This window comes from Coturnix japonica, chromosome 6, assembly GCF_054131305.1.
Source record: "Coturnix japonica strain WE chromosome 6, WE-NBRP24, whole genome shotgun sequence".
Lineage (NCBI taxonomy): Eukaryota > Metazoa > Chordata > Aves > Galliformes > Phasianidae > Coturnix > Coturnix japonica.
Genome location: NC_140668.1, coordinates 31518967 through 31539508, shown reverse-complemented (window position 1 = coordinate 31539508; position 20542 = coordinate 31518967). Strand labels below are relative to the sequence as shown.

The window sequence follows — 20542 nt, the reverse complement described above, 5'->3', positions numbered from 1 at the left end:
TTAGTATTAAACATAAGCAAAGAAATAAACTAGTAGTAGTTGACCATAGAGCATGTAATTAGAGGAGGCAACAAACTAAGAAAAGGAGTTTTAAAACATTTGGTGAAGAAGACAGAAGTTTTATTATTGGCATCGTGGTAGTGAGACTTATTCTTACATAAACAGCATTAAATGAAGTGAATAAAATCTAACACCTCTGTGGGCATACTTTTAACTAATACCCGACTGACAAGAAACAGTTCTCAGATTCTGACTTCACAGGTAATTGCAAATAGCACTTCAGAAGTCTTTCTTTATAGAACACATAGTACTGTAAATTGGCTGTAAATTAGGTGGTTTTACAGTTGGGATCCTTCTGATACCAGATGAATGGGTTGGAACTGTAAAAGAGAACAAAAATAGAAAGTGCTAAATCTGTTCATGATGTTTCTGGGATGTTAAAGTCACACATGCCTGCAGCTCAGGTCCTGGGGCAGAAAGGCTGCAAAACTCTTCCTGGTGGCCCTCAGGCTGCCTCGTGCTCTTGTTGGTGGGCTTGCAGCAGGGATGAGGCTCCTGCAGTTGTCAGGCACCAGAGCAGAAGGTGAATGTTTTGTTCGTTCTTCAAATATAACACAAGGCAGGCTGGCCCGTTGCTATTTCAGCATCCTTTCACCATCTGCTGGGTTGGAAGATTGTAAACAAATGTCATTGTAAAGCTCTTCTAACAAAGCTGTCCTACATGGAGTGAAAAGGTGGATGGGGGGATGGGGGGGAGGAAAGACCACAACATTTACTTAAGGAGGAGGTGGCTGTGCCTATCAAGCATGGACAGGGCTAAAGCACAGTGATTTTATAGCTGTGGCAAATTTATCTGCAATCTACTTCTTTGAGAAATTGAGAAAAGGATAAGAATACTGAAATATCCCTTATATCTGCTTCTACTGTTGTGACAGTAGAGGGCTTTTTTTTTTTTCTTTTGGTCTGTAGCCTTGAACTATTAAATGTAATAGCAAAATTAAATCCAAATGTTTCTTTCTCTTGTTTCCCAAAGGATTCACCCCCCTGAACACTTCAAGAAAAAGTATGCTGTGGATGAAGTCCACTATGTCAATGAGGTGAGTTGTCTGTGAATACAGAGTTAATACGTGGCATTGATTTTGCTGGGTGTCTCCTGACTTGGTGAGGGTGTAGGTTTGTACTTTTTTTTTTAAGTTTAAGTTTTGTACTTTTTGTTTTAAATTGCTGGGAATTGTCCTTCGTTCTTACAAAGCATTAACACATTTTTAAACTAAAAAGGGGAAGAAGGGGCTGCCAGTTTGGGCTGAACTGCATGATTTTAATCACAAGTCTGTCTCACAAACACGTTGTGGGCTTCATGCAAACTGTCAGTCTGTATCCTTACCAACAGAAACATTTGCTAAATACGCCTTTTTTCAATGCCTTGAAGATTTGAAGGAGATTGCTGTCAGTGAGATCGTGTGTCCTAGCTCTGAGAGCCTCCGAAGAGCTATGAGGAACGGCTGCCAGTTTTGCTCTTAATTTATGTTGAATCATTCTAATATTTGAATAAACGGCTGTATTCTTAATTTTAAATGCAAGTGAAACTTTCTTAATCAGATTTCTCATCTTATTATTTAGCAGCTGTTTATATACTTAAGAGCCTGGCCAGGCATCTTTTGTGTTGTAGTTTTTTTTGGTTTTGTTTTACCTTTTTTTGGTAGGAAGGCTCAGCAGGATGAGGACAGTATTCCTGCCAAGCTCTGTGATTAATTTTCATGGAGTACAGCTTGAAAAAAAAGAATCTGATATTTCTGTCCCTTCAGAACACTTAACTGTAACTCACAAGACACAAAATTCTGCCCTAATCAGCTGTGGGGATGCTTCTTTTCATTTTCACAATGAGTCCAGTTATTCAGTGAAGTTTGAAGTTGAGGTGGAGAAGTTTCTTTGTGTTGCGAGTTGGAGTCGCATGTAGTGTAGACACTCCTGCCATACAGTGAAAATGGCATGTGGAAAATGCATGTTGAAAGCAAACAATCCCACATGCACAACATTTATTTTGGGTCACTTTAGTTGTTTTCCATCAACAAATACTTAGCACATTGATGAGAAAAATAACTCATTAGGTGGACAGGTAAGTTAGTAGCTCATGGGCCTTTTTTCACCTGGTTAGAAGTTAGAAGCAGCTGAAGCCTGCAGTTTAACTGTTTAGCTACCTAAGGTTCTGTCTTGCTTTTGCCTGATTTGCGAAGGAAATGATTTTCCACCATCAGAACACTAGGGGCGTTTTCAGAGGATGATTTTATGTCAACAAATAACCCATCTGTGTAAGTGTGTAATCCTCACATTTCATTTTGAAAAGAAATAAAATATGGAAATGTTATTTTTATATGTCACTGCAATATGCTTTATTTTATTACTATGATTGGTATGCTGTTAAGCCATTCTAAAGTTGGTAGAACTGTGCTGTATGGAATTCTGTCATCTGTTCATTGCCTCAAGAGATGTGTAATTCAGTGCCCACCTTTCTGCGGCAGCTTTGGAAGCCCGGTTCTTTACAACACCAAGGATTTTATTCTCAGAGGATTAGGGCAGGAAATGGTTTTTGTTTTACTTTTTTAAATCTTATCGCTGTACTTTTCCATTTTTATTTCTATTTAAACATAGTTGCAACCAAAAGACAAGATGTTTAAAAATACAGATATTCTAAGAACAAAAATCGTTAAGATCAAATAATTTTAATTTATACTGAACATATATTGATTTCAAAAATAGCAGAACAGCAAACAGTGGAGATATCTGCACATCTGCAGATCAAATACTGCTATACAGTATTTCACATCTCATCTTTTTGTGCACGGCCAAGTTAGTTACCTCGTGAATACTGCACATTCCTCATTGCTTCTTGGACATTTAGGAAGATAAGACTGTTAACAAAGTTGACTTGTCTTGGAAACAAACCTAAACTTTAATACTTACTTTGAAGAGACCAGTTTTTGTGTTGCTGATGGTGCAGTAGGGAATACTGAAGGAGAAAGAATACTAATTGAATGCAATTGAGTTATTTTCTGATTGGAATAATTTTCTTGAGAGGGTAATGATTTGATGTTTTTGTTTCAGTTCATGTGTTGGTGGCATCAGATGGAGCAGAGTTGAGAAATTAAAGCCATTAATCTAATCCTGTGTAAGGGAAAGACATTTTAGTCTAAGTTTATAAATGCTTGCAAAATGCTGAGTGAACCTATTAGAAGCGTGTGTCACTAGAAAATGACTCAGAAGAACGTTTCAGAAGAGTACATACTGATTTTAGTGCATTTTAACATGATTGTATTAATGTATGTGTTTTATATGCAGTATTGCATTGAGGATATGGAGTATCCTGTTAGTCCCTATTTCTGTGTCAAGTTACACCGTTTCTGCTAATATTTCCTCTGTCTTCCAAATAATGACTTAATCTTGAGATAGTAACTATTTGAAGGGCACCAGGAGCATAAATAGTGTCTGCTGCCTAAATATTTTGTCATCTACTGGCTCTTATTGTGGGTGTTTTATATTGGTACAATGTATGAAAAGCAGCAGAACAGTTTTATGTTTTCTAATCGTTTAGTCTGTATTGATGAAATACAGTGTGATTATGAGGGAGAAAAATAAGAAATGACACCAATCCCAAACTTGTTTTTAGATATCCAGTGTCTTGGCTTCAAAGAAACCTTCCGTGCTGCTTACTTTGGTGAGTAATAGTGTTCTGAAGAGTAACTACCAATTACCTTCAACAAGTGGATCACATTGTTAAGGATTCCTTTTCTCTGTCATTCCCTCTATATCTTTTCCTCCTTATCCTGTGAAATTTGATGCCGTCTGTTCATTTTAAACTATTCTGGCTCTACCATGACCTTATGTTTTTTGATTTGCAACTTTCCAGCCTGTACTCTGGAAAGCTTTGTCCGTGTTCTGGCAAAATTTGACAAGCTTGTCCACTGTGGGCCTTGCTATCCAGCCTTTATAGAATGACTCTGAACTCTGTTTTTCTATTACTGCTCTGGCCATGTTGGGCTTTTCTGTGAGAATTCTTTAAACGTTCAGAGGATTCTCCATGGGATGGGTTAGTGAAAACAAGTTCTGCAAGGAGGATGTGATTGAATGCCTGCCAGCTGCTGCTTGCTTTTGGAAGCAGGATCAACAAGCAGAGGTAAAGCCTGTAAGCTGCTTCTTCCCTGCACCTCTTTCCCAGCTTCTTTTCCTGACAGATTTTTTGTAGACCGATCTCTCACTGTTAATAGTATCTGATTTGTTGTCTCCAGTCTATGTAAGAAATGATTTGCTGATGTTAAGCTTTCCCTTACAGCAAATGCAGTGGCAGCTCCTGAGTTTTTTGTTTTCCCATGATAGTTGCAAGACAAGTCTTACAAAATATTCCTCCTTACACGGTCACGTAGCATGGGATCTCATTTCTTTATCCATTGTATTTTGGTCCTAAATATGATCTTCAGTCTTTCTTTCATTGTTAATATAAATATTAAAAAGATGAAACGATCAATAGCTTTCTTTTATGTTGTTTCAGAGAGATGACTGAAAAAGGGCATATTTTATGTTCGTTTCCGCACATCAGGTTGTTCATTAGTTGTCTCTCTCTGAGTGGTCCATTGCAATTGGGAATTCTAACAGAATTTTTGGCTGAGAGAACAGGGCTGTGATGCTTTCACATTCCTCCCAACTGCTATGACGAAACTTACAGAGAAGGAAAGAGCGCTTCTCTTAATGTTGGCTGAAGGGCAGCTTGGTCCGCTCCTCCTGTGGCTTCATTCTAAATACAGAACTGTAATACTGCTCCACAGGGTTTCCCATATGAATGTCAGAAGTGTTCATCTGCTGTGTAGCAGCCAAAATCCTCATGCTTATGCTACTTGCTTGAATGGAAAACTGTAGGGGGACAGCAGGATGCTGATTTAAATGGCGAGCATTGCCAAGGCGTTGCGGAATTGTTTCTTTTAAAATTAAATTACTTTAAAAGAAACCTTGGTTTGTTGTTATTCTCTTGCCCCTTGTTATTATATAGGTCTCTCAGCTCCTTTCAAAACTGAAGGGAACCAGAGGGCCAACCCTACCATTTTCCTAAGCAGCGTATCCTAGCCCAAGTTATATGCTGGTCTCCTTTGAAATGGATAATTTCTTATATTGGTCTTCATTTTAACAATCAAGCTGCCTTTTTTTTTTCCCTTTGTTGTAAAGGTGATTCAGGTAACAATATACATTTTCCTAGATTTACCACTGTTAGGCTCCCTGTATGATCTGACTTTTAAATACTTGTATGTAGCTCACAATCATGGTCATTTTATTTTTTTTACCCTTCCAGCGTGGTGTTAACACTGATAGTGGAAGTATCTCCAAAGAGGCTTCGTTTGAGGGAATTAGCCAGTAAGTGAATTTTTTGTATGTTGTTTCATGGTTATGTTGAACTCATCTTCTATTTCACATTAAATGATGTTTTTCCTAATGGCTGGATGCTGAATGGCAGATCAAACTTTTCACATGCTTCTAATGATTTGGCATATAGCTGGGGGAGGGGAGAGAGGTTAGAGATCTCTTTTGGAATTGAGATGATGTTTTCCTTCCTTGGCTTTTGTCCTAAGTAAATACAACAACACAGACCCGTTCTGTGATGTTTATTCCCATCTTTAGAGATGGAATACTTGATTTTCAGATTTCAGAAACAGGGATTTTTATGAGCAGCCACTTTTTTTTATCAACTTCCTTAAGAATCATCACCAGAATTAGGAGTTCTGCTACGTACAGAAAAGTTACAGCATGTGCAAAATAGAGTATCACCTTTCTGCTTTGGCATGTCCTTTTTGTGTCCCTTGATACTGTATTTTTATGAAGCTTGGCTACTAGTGGAGCTCCTGTCCTTCTACCTGAGGTATTTTGAAAAGGCTGTTAATAAAAATGCATTGCAGGCTGCTCTGGGAGGCGAGGATGGTGCCCTTGATTTTGAAGGAAAGGCAACAGGTTTTTTTGTTTCAGTGTCCTAAGATGAAATCATTTTCCATTGTATCCCAAGCACATGGCAAAAAAAAAAGAAACAAACCTCTCATTGAAGGACCTGCTAAAAGGAGCCCATGTGCTGAGATGTTGAGTAGGTGGCCTTTCTTGTAGTCCTTGACTCACTGTCACTGTGCTGTATCTTTCTCCAGCCACCTCTTTCCACAGCATGTTATTTCTGCTCCAATAATCACAGAGCACAGAATGTATTACAGTTCTGAGCAGTCATTTGTGTAGTCAGATAGCGTGTGTTCTCCTCAAGTGGTGTTTTCTCTGTGTCACGTGGACTGAAATCTGATCTCATAATTACTTTGTGTTCCCCTCCACAAACTAAATGGAAACTTTATGATTGTGAGGATTTTTCAGGACCCTGCTGGCAGGCATTTAAGTATTTTCTGCTGCCCAATCAGTAAAATCTGAACTATTTCAGAACACATTTTGAATTAATATTTGCTGCTCTTTCTTTTCTGTTGCTTTGATCAAGTAGATACTCATTTATCTTATCCTCTCCATGTTCAGATAGACTCCAGAATTGATGTGGAGAGATGCCTTCAGTTTTATTTGAGAAACCTCCATGTGAAATATAAACACTTGATAACCCTAGAAGTAACTATTTACACGCACACATATTTTTAAGTAAGAAGTGTGCATGTGCTTGCTTCAGGTGGTGAAGACCAACTGAACGCTGAGCCAAGGCCACTTTGTTTTTATGTGTTGAGGTGAACCATTATAAAAAAGACTATCCATATTAAAGACAGTTTTAACATATATAAATGTTTTAGTTTTGTCACCGTAGGCACGTTCTGTAAACTGACAGAAAGTCTCAATATACAGGAGCTGTGGATTTCTAACATTTTTTTAAACTAATGAAGTTATCATGCATGTTGAAGGACAACTGAGTATGAAATCAATTTGAACATGCCACTCACTGTAATATTTCTTAGTTCTGTGTTGATTAAATGGGAGCATTAATGCATATTAAATTGCAACAATAGCAAAATGTCATTTGTTTTCTTCCTTCAGACCATGTATCTCATCATCAGGTATTGTCAATTTGCAGATTGCAGTGAAACATAGAATTGGATTGCTCTGCACGATCCTCTTAGCATTAGGGCAGTCCATGGTTTTTAAGAGTAAGTTGATTATTGTTTAGCAGGATATAAACTTGCTTAGAAGATAAGGTAGAATTATTTTATGTAGAAATTCCTGCAGAAACTGCATGAATTAATTATGTATATACAAATACATCAGTATTTGTGTGCTGTGGTTAGTGGTGATGTGCTCTTCTCCTTGAGCGTACTGTTTAACCAGTGACTTTTAGAGCATGGCTTGTTTAGCTGCCTTGTTCCTCATTAAAACAAACATCATTTGAGTCACTAGCTTTAAATGTCCAGCAATCATAACTTTGTGGTCTTGTGGCCACTCACACAGGACCTGCAAGCTAAGCAAAATTGAGACAGTTCAGTTGTTTATCATGGGCTTCTTTGAGAAAGCTATGTACAGTAGATCAGATTCTCTCCCAAGTATAAACTGATGCTGTGTTCCTGAGCCCTAAGATCTTGTTTCATTCTTGACAATATATCAGTCTGCTCTTCAGGTGTGAGAGAGAACTGCAGTTCTGCTCATGAGCTCCTGCCTCCTCTCCATGACCCCAGCACTGCTTTGTTTTGCTCTAACAGCCTTTCGCTGTGTCTGATTAGTTTTCCAAACTGACAGCAGTGAGCTGTTGTGTGGTAGGTGGTCGCAGCCAGCGTGTAGAACTTGAGTTTTTGGCAGTGCAAAGGCAGTTCAGGAGGAACTGTTAGAGTTGGAAAAGGGTTGGGGGCTGCAGAAGAGCCTGGTACATCTTTATAATGCTTCTCTAAAAGCATTATTTGACCTATGCCAGTGCACAGTTGTTCCCCAACCCGTTTTATTTATTTTTAACAGATGGACACAGTCTGCTTATTGTGAGCTTCATAGTTTTACCATTTGACTCGTGATTCGCTTTTGGCTTTGTCTGTGTTTGTGATTAAAGAGAGATGTGAATTTTCAGATTGTCAGTATTCATCTGTATCAAACTGTCCCTGCCCTTAATTTTTTTTTATTGCTTCATAGTGACTATATATCTTATTTACAGAGCTTGTGTTGGAGCTTTCTGCATTGCTGCAGTTTCTCCTTACACTTGCATTCATTGATTTATTTTTTGTCTGACATGCTGTGACTATTATTGAAAGTCCTCTGTCTGTTGTTGCAGTTGCAGCTTAGTTCTTCTCTGTCTAGGCTGTCTCTGGTGCAGCTCACTTGTACGCTTTCCAGCCCAGTAATAGTAAGGAGCTCAGGCTTTTGTGTGTTTTCTGGTGTTTTTTTTTTTTTTTTAAATTGATATATTACTGTGTCATTCAAATGTTTTCCTGTGTATGAATTTGTGTTTAATTGGCTTTTCCATTCTAGAATTATTTTCACGTTGGACTGGCTAGATAGTAGCTGCTGGATGGGGAAGATTAAATCCAAAATGTGCCTTTTTTTTTATATTACAGGACTTTCTTGTTTCCAGGTGACAAACTTATTGTGTAATGATGCAATATTTTGGGACGTTCTGGCTTTTGTGTTGTGTTGGTTTTCCAGTGGTTTCTAACTGATACATGTAAAATTGAATACCATACAGCCTGTCCTTGTTGAATGTTCAGATAAGGTGTTGTTTTCTATCTTGGAGTAGGAACACAAAGCTATTAACCTTCACCTTGTTAGGATTTTATAGGTTTATGAGCACATGTTCTTGAAAAAGAGACACGATTTTCCTCCTGCTACCAAAGGATGCAGGAAAGCACTGGTACAATTAGAAGTGGCTTTTAAGTATTTTTTTAAATTGGATTTGTCCTTTAGTCCCATCTGAGGTATTACAAATGACCATTAACCTGAAGGAGATTTATTTTTTCCTCCTGAAATTGTGAGAAAATTAATTGTTGCCTTCCAACATCCTTCTGAAGGTCTGTTGGGAGCTTTGGAGCATTTTAATTCTCTTAAATTCCCTAACTGAAGAGCCAGTGGTCTTGAGCCAAACAAAAGTATCTTTGATGCAGAACGTTCCTTAGGTATTTAAATTGTAAGCAAAAAAACCTCTTGAATGATGCTTGAAAATCCATTTGTGTTCCACTTAATTACTCAGATTCTTATTCCATTGGCCACTGTAATGTTATTGTTTAGAAAGCCTCAAAACAGTTCCAGGGAGACACGAATTGCTAATGCAGAAAATGAATGGAAAAAAGTTTTTGAAGCTGAGGTGGGATGGAAGCTTTGCCTTGTCTGTAGATAACAACAGATGAGAAGTTATCTTTTTTTTTGTCTTCTTCTAAAAGATCTTGTTTATCACTTGTACACAGAAACTGGAATGTGTTAAATAATAAAATTAGCAATTTAATGCTCTTAGTTCACTGAAGAGTGTTTGGGAAGCAGAGTTTAGATCGCAGAACCGTTTTGGTTGGGGGAGATCTCTGAAGATTGATCTGGTCCAACCCACACTCATAGCAGTGAATCGGTAATTTAAGATTTTACTTTTGCTTGAAGCAAGTTGTAGAGTGTGTCCTGAATGTGCTGTTACTCTGCTTTCTGCACGTTCTTAGAAGTGTGTGCCTGGTTTATTCTCAGGTATTTCAGCATGAACTCTTTGCCTCGAAGTGAAGATTGAGCATGTGCTTTCTCTGTTCTGTGATGTACTCTGATCCATGCTAACTTCAAATCTAATATTTGGGAGACCTCATTCTGGCCTTCCAGTTTTTAAAGGGATATTATAAACATGAGGGAAATGACCTTTTAACACACGTAGATAGTGACAGGACAAGGGGGAATGTTTTTAAGCTAATGGAGGGAAGATTAAGATCAAGGAAATTTGTGACTGAGAGGATGGTGAGGTGCTGGAGCCCAGGGAGGTGGTGCCATTCCTGGGGGTGTTTATGGCCAGGTTGGATGGGGCCCTGGGCAGCCTGAGCTGGTGCTTGATCTGCTGGTTGGCAACCCTGCATATAGCAGGGGAGTTGGAACTAGATGGTCCTTCAGGTCACTTCCAACCCGAGCCATTCTACAATTTGCCTTTGCAAGTTTTCACAGCCTCAAGGCAGGCACATTTTTTAAAAAACAAACCAACCCTACAAACTCTGCCGTCTCTGCTTTTCTGTGCACAGCTCCTTGTTGATGTTTGTATTTCTTGCTTTCTGCAGATTTAACGTGAACAACAAAATCCTTCATCCTGAAATTGCAGAATGGTGAGTAACAAGAAGTCTTTCTATTTTAATAGCTGAACATGCCTGTATTCTGAACTATTGCTTCAGAGGCATTCTCTCAACAGAACCTCCTACGTAGTTAAGGATATGTTTTAAGTTTAGGCTGGTTTCACATCATGGGCTGGAAATAAGGGTTGAAAGTAAAAATACGGTTAAGTAACAGCATTGAGAAATTAAGAATTTATGTAACATTCCTTAAGCATCAAGTCTGGATAAAAATTGTAATAGGATGTGTTTGGAACTAAGTCACATTTACGTAAATGTGAATCTGTATGAATAAGAGAACTGCGGATAATTCATATTCTAGCAATGCAAATCAAAGGTAGGCGAAAACTAAGTCCAAACATATAATATTTAATAAGGTGTTATTGCTTCCCTAGGATTTATTTTAAATTCATTAATTTTGGCAAGTTATTATTCATGTAGCTGTACTTTTTAATTCTAGGAAAATTCTACTGCAGCCTGTCTTGAATAGTAAAAATTAGTCTGTGTGATGTAGTGTATGAGGAGCTTGTAACACTACTGCATTGATAGGAGAGGTCTAGAAATCTTCACATACGCTCTGAAACCCCCAATATCCTGCTGTGCTGAAATGATCTGAGTCATTTAGAAGTTCTTTATGAAGTCTTATTTACCTGCAGTGATACGGCTGCTGCTGTTAGCTGGCTGGTTTGGTGTGGGGTGTGAGCTTTTGCTGGTCAAGCATAGGGAACTTCCAGCCTCGATCACTTCATAGTCATGAGCACCACAGCCTGAACGAGCTTCTCCAAGTGACCTGGCAGGCTGTCTGAGGGCTGGGGAAGGGAGCTACAGCTTTGTGTGCCCTGTTGCTTGCTTACCTTCTTGTTGGTTTAGAGCTACAAGCTTGTTCCCAAGTCAGCTTTCTTGGTAACATTCACCTTATTAAGGTGTTATTTTACTAAACAAAGGTAGAGCGTTTTTCTAGTGATACTTTGGAAGTAGGGGGAAAAAATAATAAAACCTGTGAGTCACTCATCATCCACGGGGTTGCCATGCAGTACTAACCAAAGTGCTGGGCTCTCAACATCTCAGCCCAGTTTGGGAGAGTCATCACTTTTTGTATTGCAATTGAGGAGAAGGTGCTGCAATACCCTTCTGCTGCACAAATACACTGCTGGGAGCTCCATCAGCAGTACCAGTGCAGTCAGTATGGGAGCACAGTGAGTTTTCTTTGGAGATCTGCTTGATCTCCATCTCCCCTACTAACAGTTGGCTGGTGATTTCTGTTGCTCTTGGAATGAATAAATGCTTTCTGTGAAATGTTTTCATGCTTGACCTGGTGCAAATGGAGGTGATGAATTCCATAAAAAGGCTAAGGGTAAATGTGCATTTGGATATGCAGAAGATACCAGAGAAGTTATGATCTCAAATAAATACCTTGACCCTGAAGCCTTGTGATCTAGTCACGTAAAAGAGATGCTGTTTACACTTGTAGTTGAGCTGTTACTAACTTGTATTCCTACCAGATACCAATGAAGAGATGAGACATCTGAATTATGGAACAGCCTATTTTTCAGGCACTTGCAGAGCGTGGATATGTACTGTATATTGAAAGTAATATAAAGGCACATCAAACAAGTATTAAATTACCCTGCTAGCACAGGCAGTCTTCTGAACAGGATTTAAAACAAAATAATCTTTAAGCCTTCGCTGCCTTGTTCTAACATGAATATATTTGAGCCACTGTTGTTTGTCTTAGCTAAAAATCAGAAGCAGAAGTTTGTTTTCTCATCCATGGTGAGGAGCTTACACCCATCCAGTGTAGTTTTGTCACCTTGGTGTGCATTTTAAAATCTAGTATTTCTCATTCTTGGCGTGCATCGTGATTATTGCCATATTCCAGGTTACTAAGGATGTCTAATTCCTTCCTCTTTGCTATTTTTCTGTTTGTTAGAACATTTTGATATCACTATTTTTAAAAAGGTACCTTTGCTCTTGCCAGAAGAATTTCTATTTGTGTGGGAGTGGTTGTGTCACAGCAGTGCAGTCACTGTCAGTGGGAAATGCTCTTATCGCACGTTAGAGTGATGGCTGAGTAACTTTCTTCTGGACTCATTAAAACAAACTGCAGGAGCAGAAAGGTAGCAGATAGTTTTCTGCAACAGTACGAGCAGCATTGTAATAATTTAAAAAAATAAAGGCTGCCTCAGTGGCAGTTTTGAAAGATCCCAGTTATGGTACTTGATACCTGCTGCAGGCTCCGGAGTGGAACTGGAAAATACAATCCAAGTATTTTCACCAAATTCAATAGATGTAGTTCTGTTCTTTGTAAACAGTAACTGTTGTTCATGGCGGCCTTTGAGGTGGGCCTGAGAAATATTAAGAAGTCGTTAAGTGTAGCAGTAGGAAGAGTAGGTGGTGTTCAATAGAAAGTAGGAACTATCTCCACTTCCCTGCTTGTGTCACACAAAATAGCTGATTCTATTTGAAGTAGGCAGTAGAAAGCAGTGCAAGTAGATAAGAATTTAATGTTAAATTTTTAGCTGAGTTCAGAACAGAATATCAAGGCTCGTGGATAAATGCAAGTTCAGCAGTTCATAAGGCACGAAGAACAGGGTGTTATTTTTTATTGTGTTTTCTGAATACCGAAGGGAAAGTGGACATCGTGGCTGTAATTACTGCCTCTGTGGTTTCTGAGCTTCATGGTTTTGGATTTTAAATACTAAACACATACAGCATTTGTTCCATTCGTTCCCCCAAGGTATTGCAGAACGGTGGGAGTTGGGATTGTGCTGAATTAGAAATTCTGGAGCTCTGGAAATTTCATTATGTAAACTAGTTTCAAATTATGTTTAAAAAGTAACAAGAGTATGCCTGTACAAATGTTCCACTTGTAGTGCTGAGCAATGACAAATACAGAAATCTGTTGCTTTTGTTCCAAATGTGCTGTGGAATGACTTGAAAAAAGGCTGATTGGACCACTTGTTTATTCATCTCAAAATAATGCAGGCTGATGTTTGGAATGCCTGTAACGTTCCTTTGTAAGATTGTTTTGCTAGTGGTGAATCAATGCCAATGGAACTTCGCTGTCATGAATACTTTAATACGGCTCTGTTCTTGAGGTGTACTTGGTCTTATTTTACTGTAGGTGATGAATATTGTTTTCAGGTTATTTTATTTTGTATTCTTAAGCTAAGAAGTTGCAACCTAATTAATATCTGTTCTACTTTTCTTTAAGTCGTGTGATTAAGACAGACATGGAATTGGAAGTTCTGCGCTACACCAATAAAATCTCCAGTGAAGCTCATAAAGAGGTAATGGATCCTTTACTGTTAATAATTTTTGCTCTTAGTGTAACAGTAGTACTCAGAAAACATTCCCAGCAATCCTGAATTACTTAGTAATAAAATAATGGAAAGGCTGGATAGAAATAAGAGGGTAATATCCTTCCTATTACAGCCCAGTAATATACCTTGCATTGTCCTTGAACTCACTGGTGCATTTGCAGTGTGTGAGAAATGAAGTGTGGTTTTGGATAAAAGCTGGAGCCTCAGCAGAGGGTGACCTGCTTGCAATCTGTCTGCTGTGTTTGCACAAATACCTGTACAGCAATAGGGAATGAGATGAAGATTTTTCATCTGTGCTGCATCTGTGTGTGCAGCTCTAGAAAGTCTTGCTCTGACGGTTTACTCAGGTCAGATCCTTGTAAACTGTGGGACTGTTTGTGTGCACAGTGGAGGACAGTGCTAGAGTTCCTTAGGTTGCTCCTCAGAGAAGAGAGTGTCCCTCTGGTGCAGTGCTTCTGCGGGCCACTCTGCCAACACTGCAGCACTCAATGATAAAGCCAGGCTCTCAGTGGGGCTGCTTTGGTTGGACCCAGCATTGTATTTGTAGCATCGTATTGCTGTACTGGTATTGGTGATATGGTTAACTTAGGTGCCAATCCTGTACTCTATACAGTGATTCAGATGCCATGAGTTCTGAGCAAAAGACCGGAGGGAGCTTAGTGAAAAGCATCTGAAGAGATTATTGACTAAACTGTTGACTTTGCCCCTGTTCTACACATTTCTGAACTGTGAAGCATGAAAATATCATAAAGTGTGTATCATAAAGAGTAATGCAATTGCATTCATTCTCCTTGATCGATTGTAGTACTTAAATACTGTCACCCCATCTGAGATAATTCCTTCTCCAGAGCTGCTGTTCAGTAGAACTTCCATAATGCAGAAGCAAGCAAAAGAATAATGCTGGTACACATTCTCAGCAAACCCGAGAACAATATTCAGATGTGAGGTGTAACATGATGTTAACTGTAGCAGAGTTCTGTTGATTCAGATTACAAAGTACTAAAAGGGATCTTCCTTTGTAGCACATTCCAGTTCACAGTTTTGTTTTGCTGGTGTTTCATAAAACAGAAGGACTTGCTGCCAAGTTCACCAGAGCTTTCAGAATTCAGCACTGGTATTTTGATGAGCTGCACTTCATTAGGATATACTTTGGCAATTAAGCTTGCTTTATTGCTAGAAACTGCAGGCATTTTAAAAGACTAAAAAGAATTTGATTTCTAATACAGTTTTGAAGTACATTTACTGATGTAAGTTTAAATGAAGTACAGATTATATTTTTGTAATATAGGTTTCTCTGGAGATGCTTGGTTATAAGTAATAAATCTATAAATATGTGATTCCCTCCTGCTAAGAATGTCCTGTGTTAATATGTATCTTACAGGTAATGAAGGCAGTAAAAGCTGGTATGAAAGAATATGAGCTGGAGAGGTAAGAGTTATTTCAATGAATGTAATAAAAAAGGAGAGGTCTGTTTGTATTAGGGGTCGATGCAAGACTTGTGGCATTGCAGTAGCATTGATTCAGCAGAGAGCTCTTTCCTATTTGAAGACTGTTTCAAGCATTATTTTGTTATTTTGGGGTAGTGGCAATTCATCAGTTTCAGACATGTATTTGATGATGGTTGATTATATTTTTGTAGTGGTGTAGTGTTGTATAATTTTTCTGGAGTCATAGTAATTTATAGAAGCTTTAGGAAATAGCTGTTCTTGTTTGAAGGCATCCAATAAAATGGTGTTTATGGATAAGCATTGCCCTTAAGCTTGTTATGCCTAGAAGTCTACCAGTAGGAGTGTTTAAGATCCTTGTAAAAGGCTGCGTTCAATTACATCTTGCCTGCAATTACAAGTCAGTATTGCCTGTACAAGGAGCTCGTCTCCCAAGCATGGTGGGTATTACTACAGCTGTTAAGAAGCCAACAAGAACACCACACAGTTCTGTTGAAGAAAATATGCTATACAAGCATATATAGAAGGGGTTGGCTGCTGGTGATTGATACTGTAAGTGATGGGTTTAGATATGAGGAAAGCGTTGCTTCCTCTTTTAAATCAATATCTACAATAGGTCATCTTATAAAACATGGTTTCAATCACCAAATCCATTTATTTTTATCTCATATACAACATTCTCAGTTTTCAAAGTATTACATAATAAAGACATCGAAAATAGTGGTCATATCTCAGTTACTGTTATTGTTTCTTGATGGGCATTTTGCAAATGTTAGCAAGCAGACTAATTAGATGCCCTGTGAGGAGAGAAGTGACCCCTGTGTTTGTAATCAAATTTTAAAGTTCCAAGCATATACAAGAAATTGCTCTGATTCAAATATGTCCCTTCAGAAGCTGATTCAGTTAAATCAGTGCAAATTCTAGGTACAGACAAGCCCAAAGAACAAGCCTGGAGCAGTAAGTACAAGGGAAAGGGAATGTACTTGTAGGTCCTGCAGAGCAGAGTAAAATCCTCTGAAGCAAGCATTTGTGTTATACTGGCTTTTATCTCCTCCTGGTTTAATAAGGGATCATGATATAAAATAAGTAATGCCTTTAGAACGTATGCAGTACAGAAAAACTGGTGTTACATTTGAAGAATTTAGATTTCTGTAGACTCTTGCTCAATAGATTGCTTCAGAATGCAGTTATGTATATCACCAGGCAACAGGGAAAAAGTGTTGCATACATTCTCCTGTGCTCCCATTAACTTTACTAATGCTCTTTGTATCTGCATTCATTTCACTTGCTACCCATGTGAAGTTTCTGTTGCTGTGTGAAATTCATCCTTGCACCAGTTTCTGTTTCCTTACCACTTAAAGGAGAAAGGTCCTAAAACACAAAACTGCCATTTCCGTGCTTTGCCATAAAGTGGGTGGCTGCAGTGTTTAAAAATAAATTCAGAAGCAGCCTCAGAAATGTGTGTTCTGTGTACAGATGTACACCTATGTAATCTAGGAAGGGAACTTCTGGAAACTTTAAATGACCTGAGAAAAGGTAACATCTACAAATAGACAACCTTTGTTGAAACCATCAAAATAGTTCAGCTGTTTTCTCACTGGCAGGCTGGGTATCTGGCTTGCTGCAGATCTGACGTATCTAGAATCTTGGAGTGTAGAGAACCAAAACTCTTGATGTGCGCTGATTTATTGAAATATTCACACTTCTGTTTCACAGATCAATTAAATGTTAATGAGACTTTTCGCTTTCTGCTGTTCTTAGGGTTTCCACTCCTCTCGTGAAAGCTTTTGAGTTGTGTCCCCCTCTTCCCCAGGTGCATCTGCAGTTTCTGCTGCTGTGAAATCATGAATTTTTGAAATGAATAAAGCTATCTCTTGACATGTGGCCAATGGCACTTGCTTCATATTGCTTTCATTCTCTGACATTCTGCAATATAGCACATGTTTTTGGGTAGAAAGCTGATCTGGCCCTGTTTACTAGGAGGAATAGTGCCAGGGATCCCAAAAGCAATTAAAATATCCATTACCACACTGAGAGAGTGAGAGCTGCCTTTTCTTTGTTCATTTGGTTAAGCTGCCTTCCTACAGAAATGTCACGTCACTTCAGCCCTATAATGCAGCAAAACCCATCTAAAGCACTCTTGGAAATATATCCAAGAGGCAACAATACCAAAAGCTGGTTGTATTTCTGGGTTTCTGAGGTCTAACTGGAAGGAAATTAGAGAAATCTCTGGATAACGATCTCTTTTATGTTGAGGTTTGAAAGCTAGCTTCAGAAACTTGTTAGAAGTGTTCTGTTTGTGTTAGTGTTCAGTGGTAAACGATTTAGAACCAGTAATGAATTAATACTGAGGTATATAAACACGAATGCGTCAAACTGCAATCCAGTCAGCCCTTATGTGTTTGGTGGGTTTTTTTGGTTTGATGTTATTTAATATGTGGTCAGTTGACTTTAAGGAGGCAGCCAAACCAGTTATCTACAAACAGTAATTCTCAGCGCCTGTAATTACACATAAAGTCATTTTGGTAGGTCAGAGTCTGCTTTTCTTTGATGTAGTTTGTTTAGTATTTGTGCTTATCTCATGTTTAATTAATCTTCTGTTTAATTAAAGGCTTTTAATTATGAAACTGCTCCATGGTGAATATACTGTTAGAATAGAGCAAAAAGATAAATCTCTTTAGCTTGAGAAGTATGTGGGGGGAAAAAAAACAACCTAATTTCAGCTGGTTTAGTGCATATGTAAAATGCATGTGTTTACAAAAGATTATTGTTTGTGTATATTTGTTAACACGTGTGTGTATTAATGTACATGCACTCACTGAAAGTACTAATTAAAAGAAGTATTATCTGTTTTACTATGCTTCACACTGCTGGATAGACCTCCTCTGTGTCAGTGTCTGTCAGGTTTTAGAGTGATGTATTTCATCCAATTGTCATTTACCAAATGAAGTTTTGATTCTTCTGTGTGTTTTCTCACTTCCTTTTTTGTTTGGGAGAATAATGTTGTTATTGCTTATTTGTTTGGAGAGTGACAGGAAGATGTGTATTATGGCAAGAGAAGAAATGAGAGGAGAGCAGCATGCTGTAGGTATGGTACTGGGCACGTGGCAGGTTTCTTGTCCTGTCCCTAATAGCACTGAAGGCCCTGTGGTGGGAGCGTGGGCACATTCTGGGATCCACTGAACCATATAGTACTCCTCATTGCCCCACGATGCTGGCAGCACAAAGCCTTTGAACAGATGGGAACTTGGCTAGTGTAAGGACAGGCTGTGTGGTTGTGGTGTGCTGCGAGTCTGGGGAAATTGCTCCATGTGGCTCCCTTCAAAAGAGTGAGTCTGAATTGCTTTGCAAGGTGGTTACACCAATAAAAGCAGCAAAGAAAAGAGGATCTGAGCAGACCTGCTCAGGGGATCCAGTAGCTCCTAAGCATTGGTCTTGCACTGTTGTTACGATTAACTTGCCAATTTTTCTTTGTGTGTCAGCTTTCTGCTGCAGGGTTGTCTGCGTTTTGGTGGTACATCTTCAGTGCTTCGTGCTCTGACTGGTACAGGTGATGCAGGGCAGTGCTCCAGCAGCCCAATGGAGAAGTTCCTGTCTGTGATGCTGTTCCCAGCTGTAGTTACAGAGGTGTTGGTGGGGATCACTCAGATCCATGCAACCATACAGATAATTTGAACGATTTTGTGCTAGTTAATGGTTAAACTTTAACTCCTCTCTGCTGTTACAGCAACAGTTTAAGGAATAAAATAGCAAGAAGGCAGCTACAGCAGTTTTTGCTTCTTGGTTTACAATGCATGCAGACTATTTTTACACTTTGCATCCTACCAGCTAATACTGATAGGAGTTCTTTATCCTTATTCTTTTCAGTGCTGTCCCTGATTCCAAAGCAGAGCTTAGAATGAGATGAGTTCCTGTCGTATCTGTCAATGTTAAATTTCACTATCTGTGGAAGCCTAAGAGTGCTCTCATGGATTATGGCTCTCATCTTCCATTTATCTCTCTCTCTCCTCTGCTCCAGTGGAACAAACCAATAATAAAACATACATGTTATTTCACTAGAAAATAGCCAGAATCATTTTATTTTCTGTTAGGAATTTCCTTTTAGTGAAATGCTTATTATTTTAGCTAATCTGGATTTACCACTTCACGTCTCTCGATAGATTTTTCCTCTTTGAATGTCCTTGAGAAAGCTGCTGACTGTTGCAGCAAACCATCTTTAAAAAAATGTTTTGGTTTTCTTTTTCATGCTTGATCTACTTCTTGCATTTAGAATTCCAGTTCAGGCATGGTCTTTCTAAGTCCTTTGCATAAGTATATGTGGATAGCAAATGAAAATGACCGCTGCAACTGGCAAAAATGTGCAGGTAGATTCTTCACAGTTACGTTCTGACTTGGGAGAGATGTTGAATTGTTCCACAACCCGCACTAGTATTTCTGCAGAGCAGCCAGGAGAGCCAGCACTCTATTAATCTCAAGCAGTCTGCTCAGTAACCAAAAACCAGTTTATTTCACTATAATTTGAATAGTTGGTACCATTGGGTGGCCTGAAAGTGGTTTGACTGCTTTGTTTCCCAAAGCTGTTGAGACAAGATTTTTTTTTGGTTATTGTTAATAAAAGGATGGAATGAAAACTTCAAGAAATCTCAAAAAACAAAAGAAAACAAACTGAAAAAGAGGGCAGAAGTGGCCTTTTCCCACATCTGATGGGAAGAAATCCAACAAAACAGTTTGGTTTTCCTGTTTCTCTTTGCCTGTGTGACCAGCATATACTGATATACTGTCTGGGCAGTGTTTTGGTACTAAGACAATCCTGTGCCTAATATATTTTGTTCGCCTTTATATCTAGCTTTGCTGGATGTGTTGAAGGAAAAAAATGGATCAGCAGCAATTTGTGCTTTACCAACTGCTGGTAAACTTGCTGGTACAGTGACCAAAGTGCTCCTGTTCGGAGAGTTGGAGGGGGACTCTGCTGCCTGAGCCAGGTGTGAGGCAGCCTCTCAGGTGATCCAGAACTTCGTAAAAGCAGTGATGTGGAACAACCTGCAGTGGTCCAGGGCCACGTCAACACTCTTGGTTCCAGGGAATGCCAAAGCTGTTTTGAATGGTAAGGGAACACAGGCAGATTATTGTAATATAGCACAGGTTTGTTGTTTTCATCTAAATGTGGATGTCTATAGCTTTTGTTACAAGTGCCCTTTAAAAAGTCTGTACATCACAATGGTAATTGCTTCCACTACAGAGTCCATAAAGCACACAGGAAACTCAAGTAGCTCAGTGCAGAACTGACAGCGTGTTAGCATCTGCATGTTGGCAGCTGCTAATGGCCAGGGTGGTTTAGCCATTGCATTTCAGGAACCCAGTGCCCAGAGAGGAGTCAAGTGAAATATCATTCCAGAGAAGAACAGCTGGATTCAGGGCGGCACTTCCATTCTGTCTTCCATCTGCTGGAAAGCATAACGGGGATCTGCCGACTGGCTCCATCAGTGAGCTTACCACAGCTGCAGTACCA

At 39.0% G+C, this 20542-nt stretch overlaps 1 protein-coding gene across 2 annotated transcripts in view; it reads left to right on the top strand.

Moving 5' to 3' along the window:
• The window catches only part of PEPD (peptidase D), a 111814-nt gene that overhangs the window by 14969 nt on the left and 76303 nt on the right, over positions 1–20542 (top strand). For both annotated transcript variants that reach the window (XM_015873941.2, XM_085551108.1), the window contains exons 4-9: positions 1034–1097; positions 3665–3712; positions 5336–5397; positions 10218–10262; positions 13480–13555; positions 14970–15016. In XM_015873941.2, coding sequence (XP_015729427.2) covers positions 1034–1097; positions 3665–3712; positions 5336–5397; positions 10218–10262; positions 13480–13555; positions 14970–15016 — 342 coding nt within the window. The remainder of the gene's footprint in view (positions 1–1033; positions 1098–3664; positions 3713–5335; positions 5398–10217; positions 10263–13479; positions 13556–14969; positions 15017–20542) is intronic.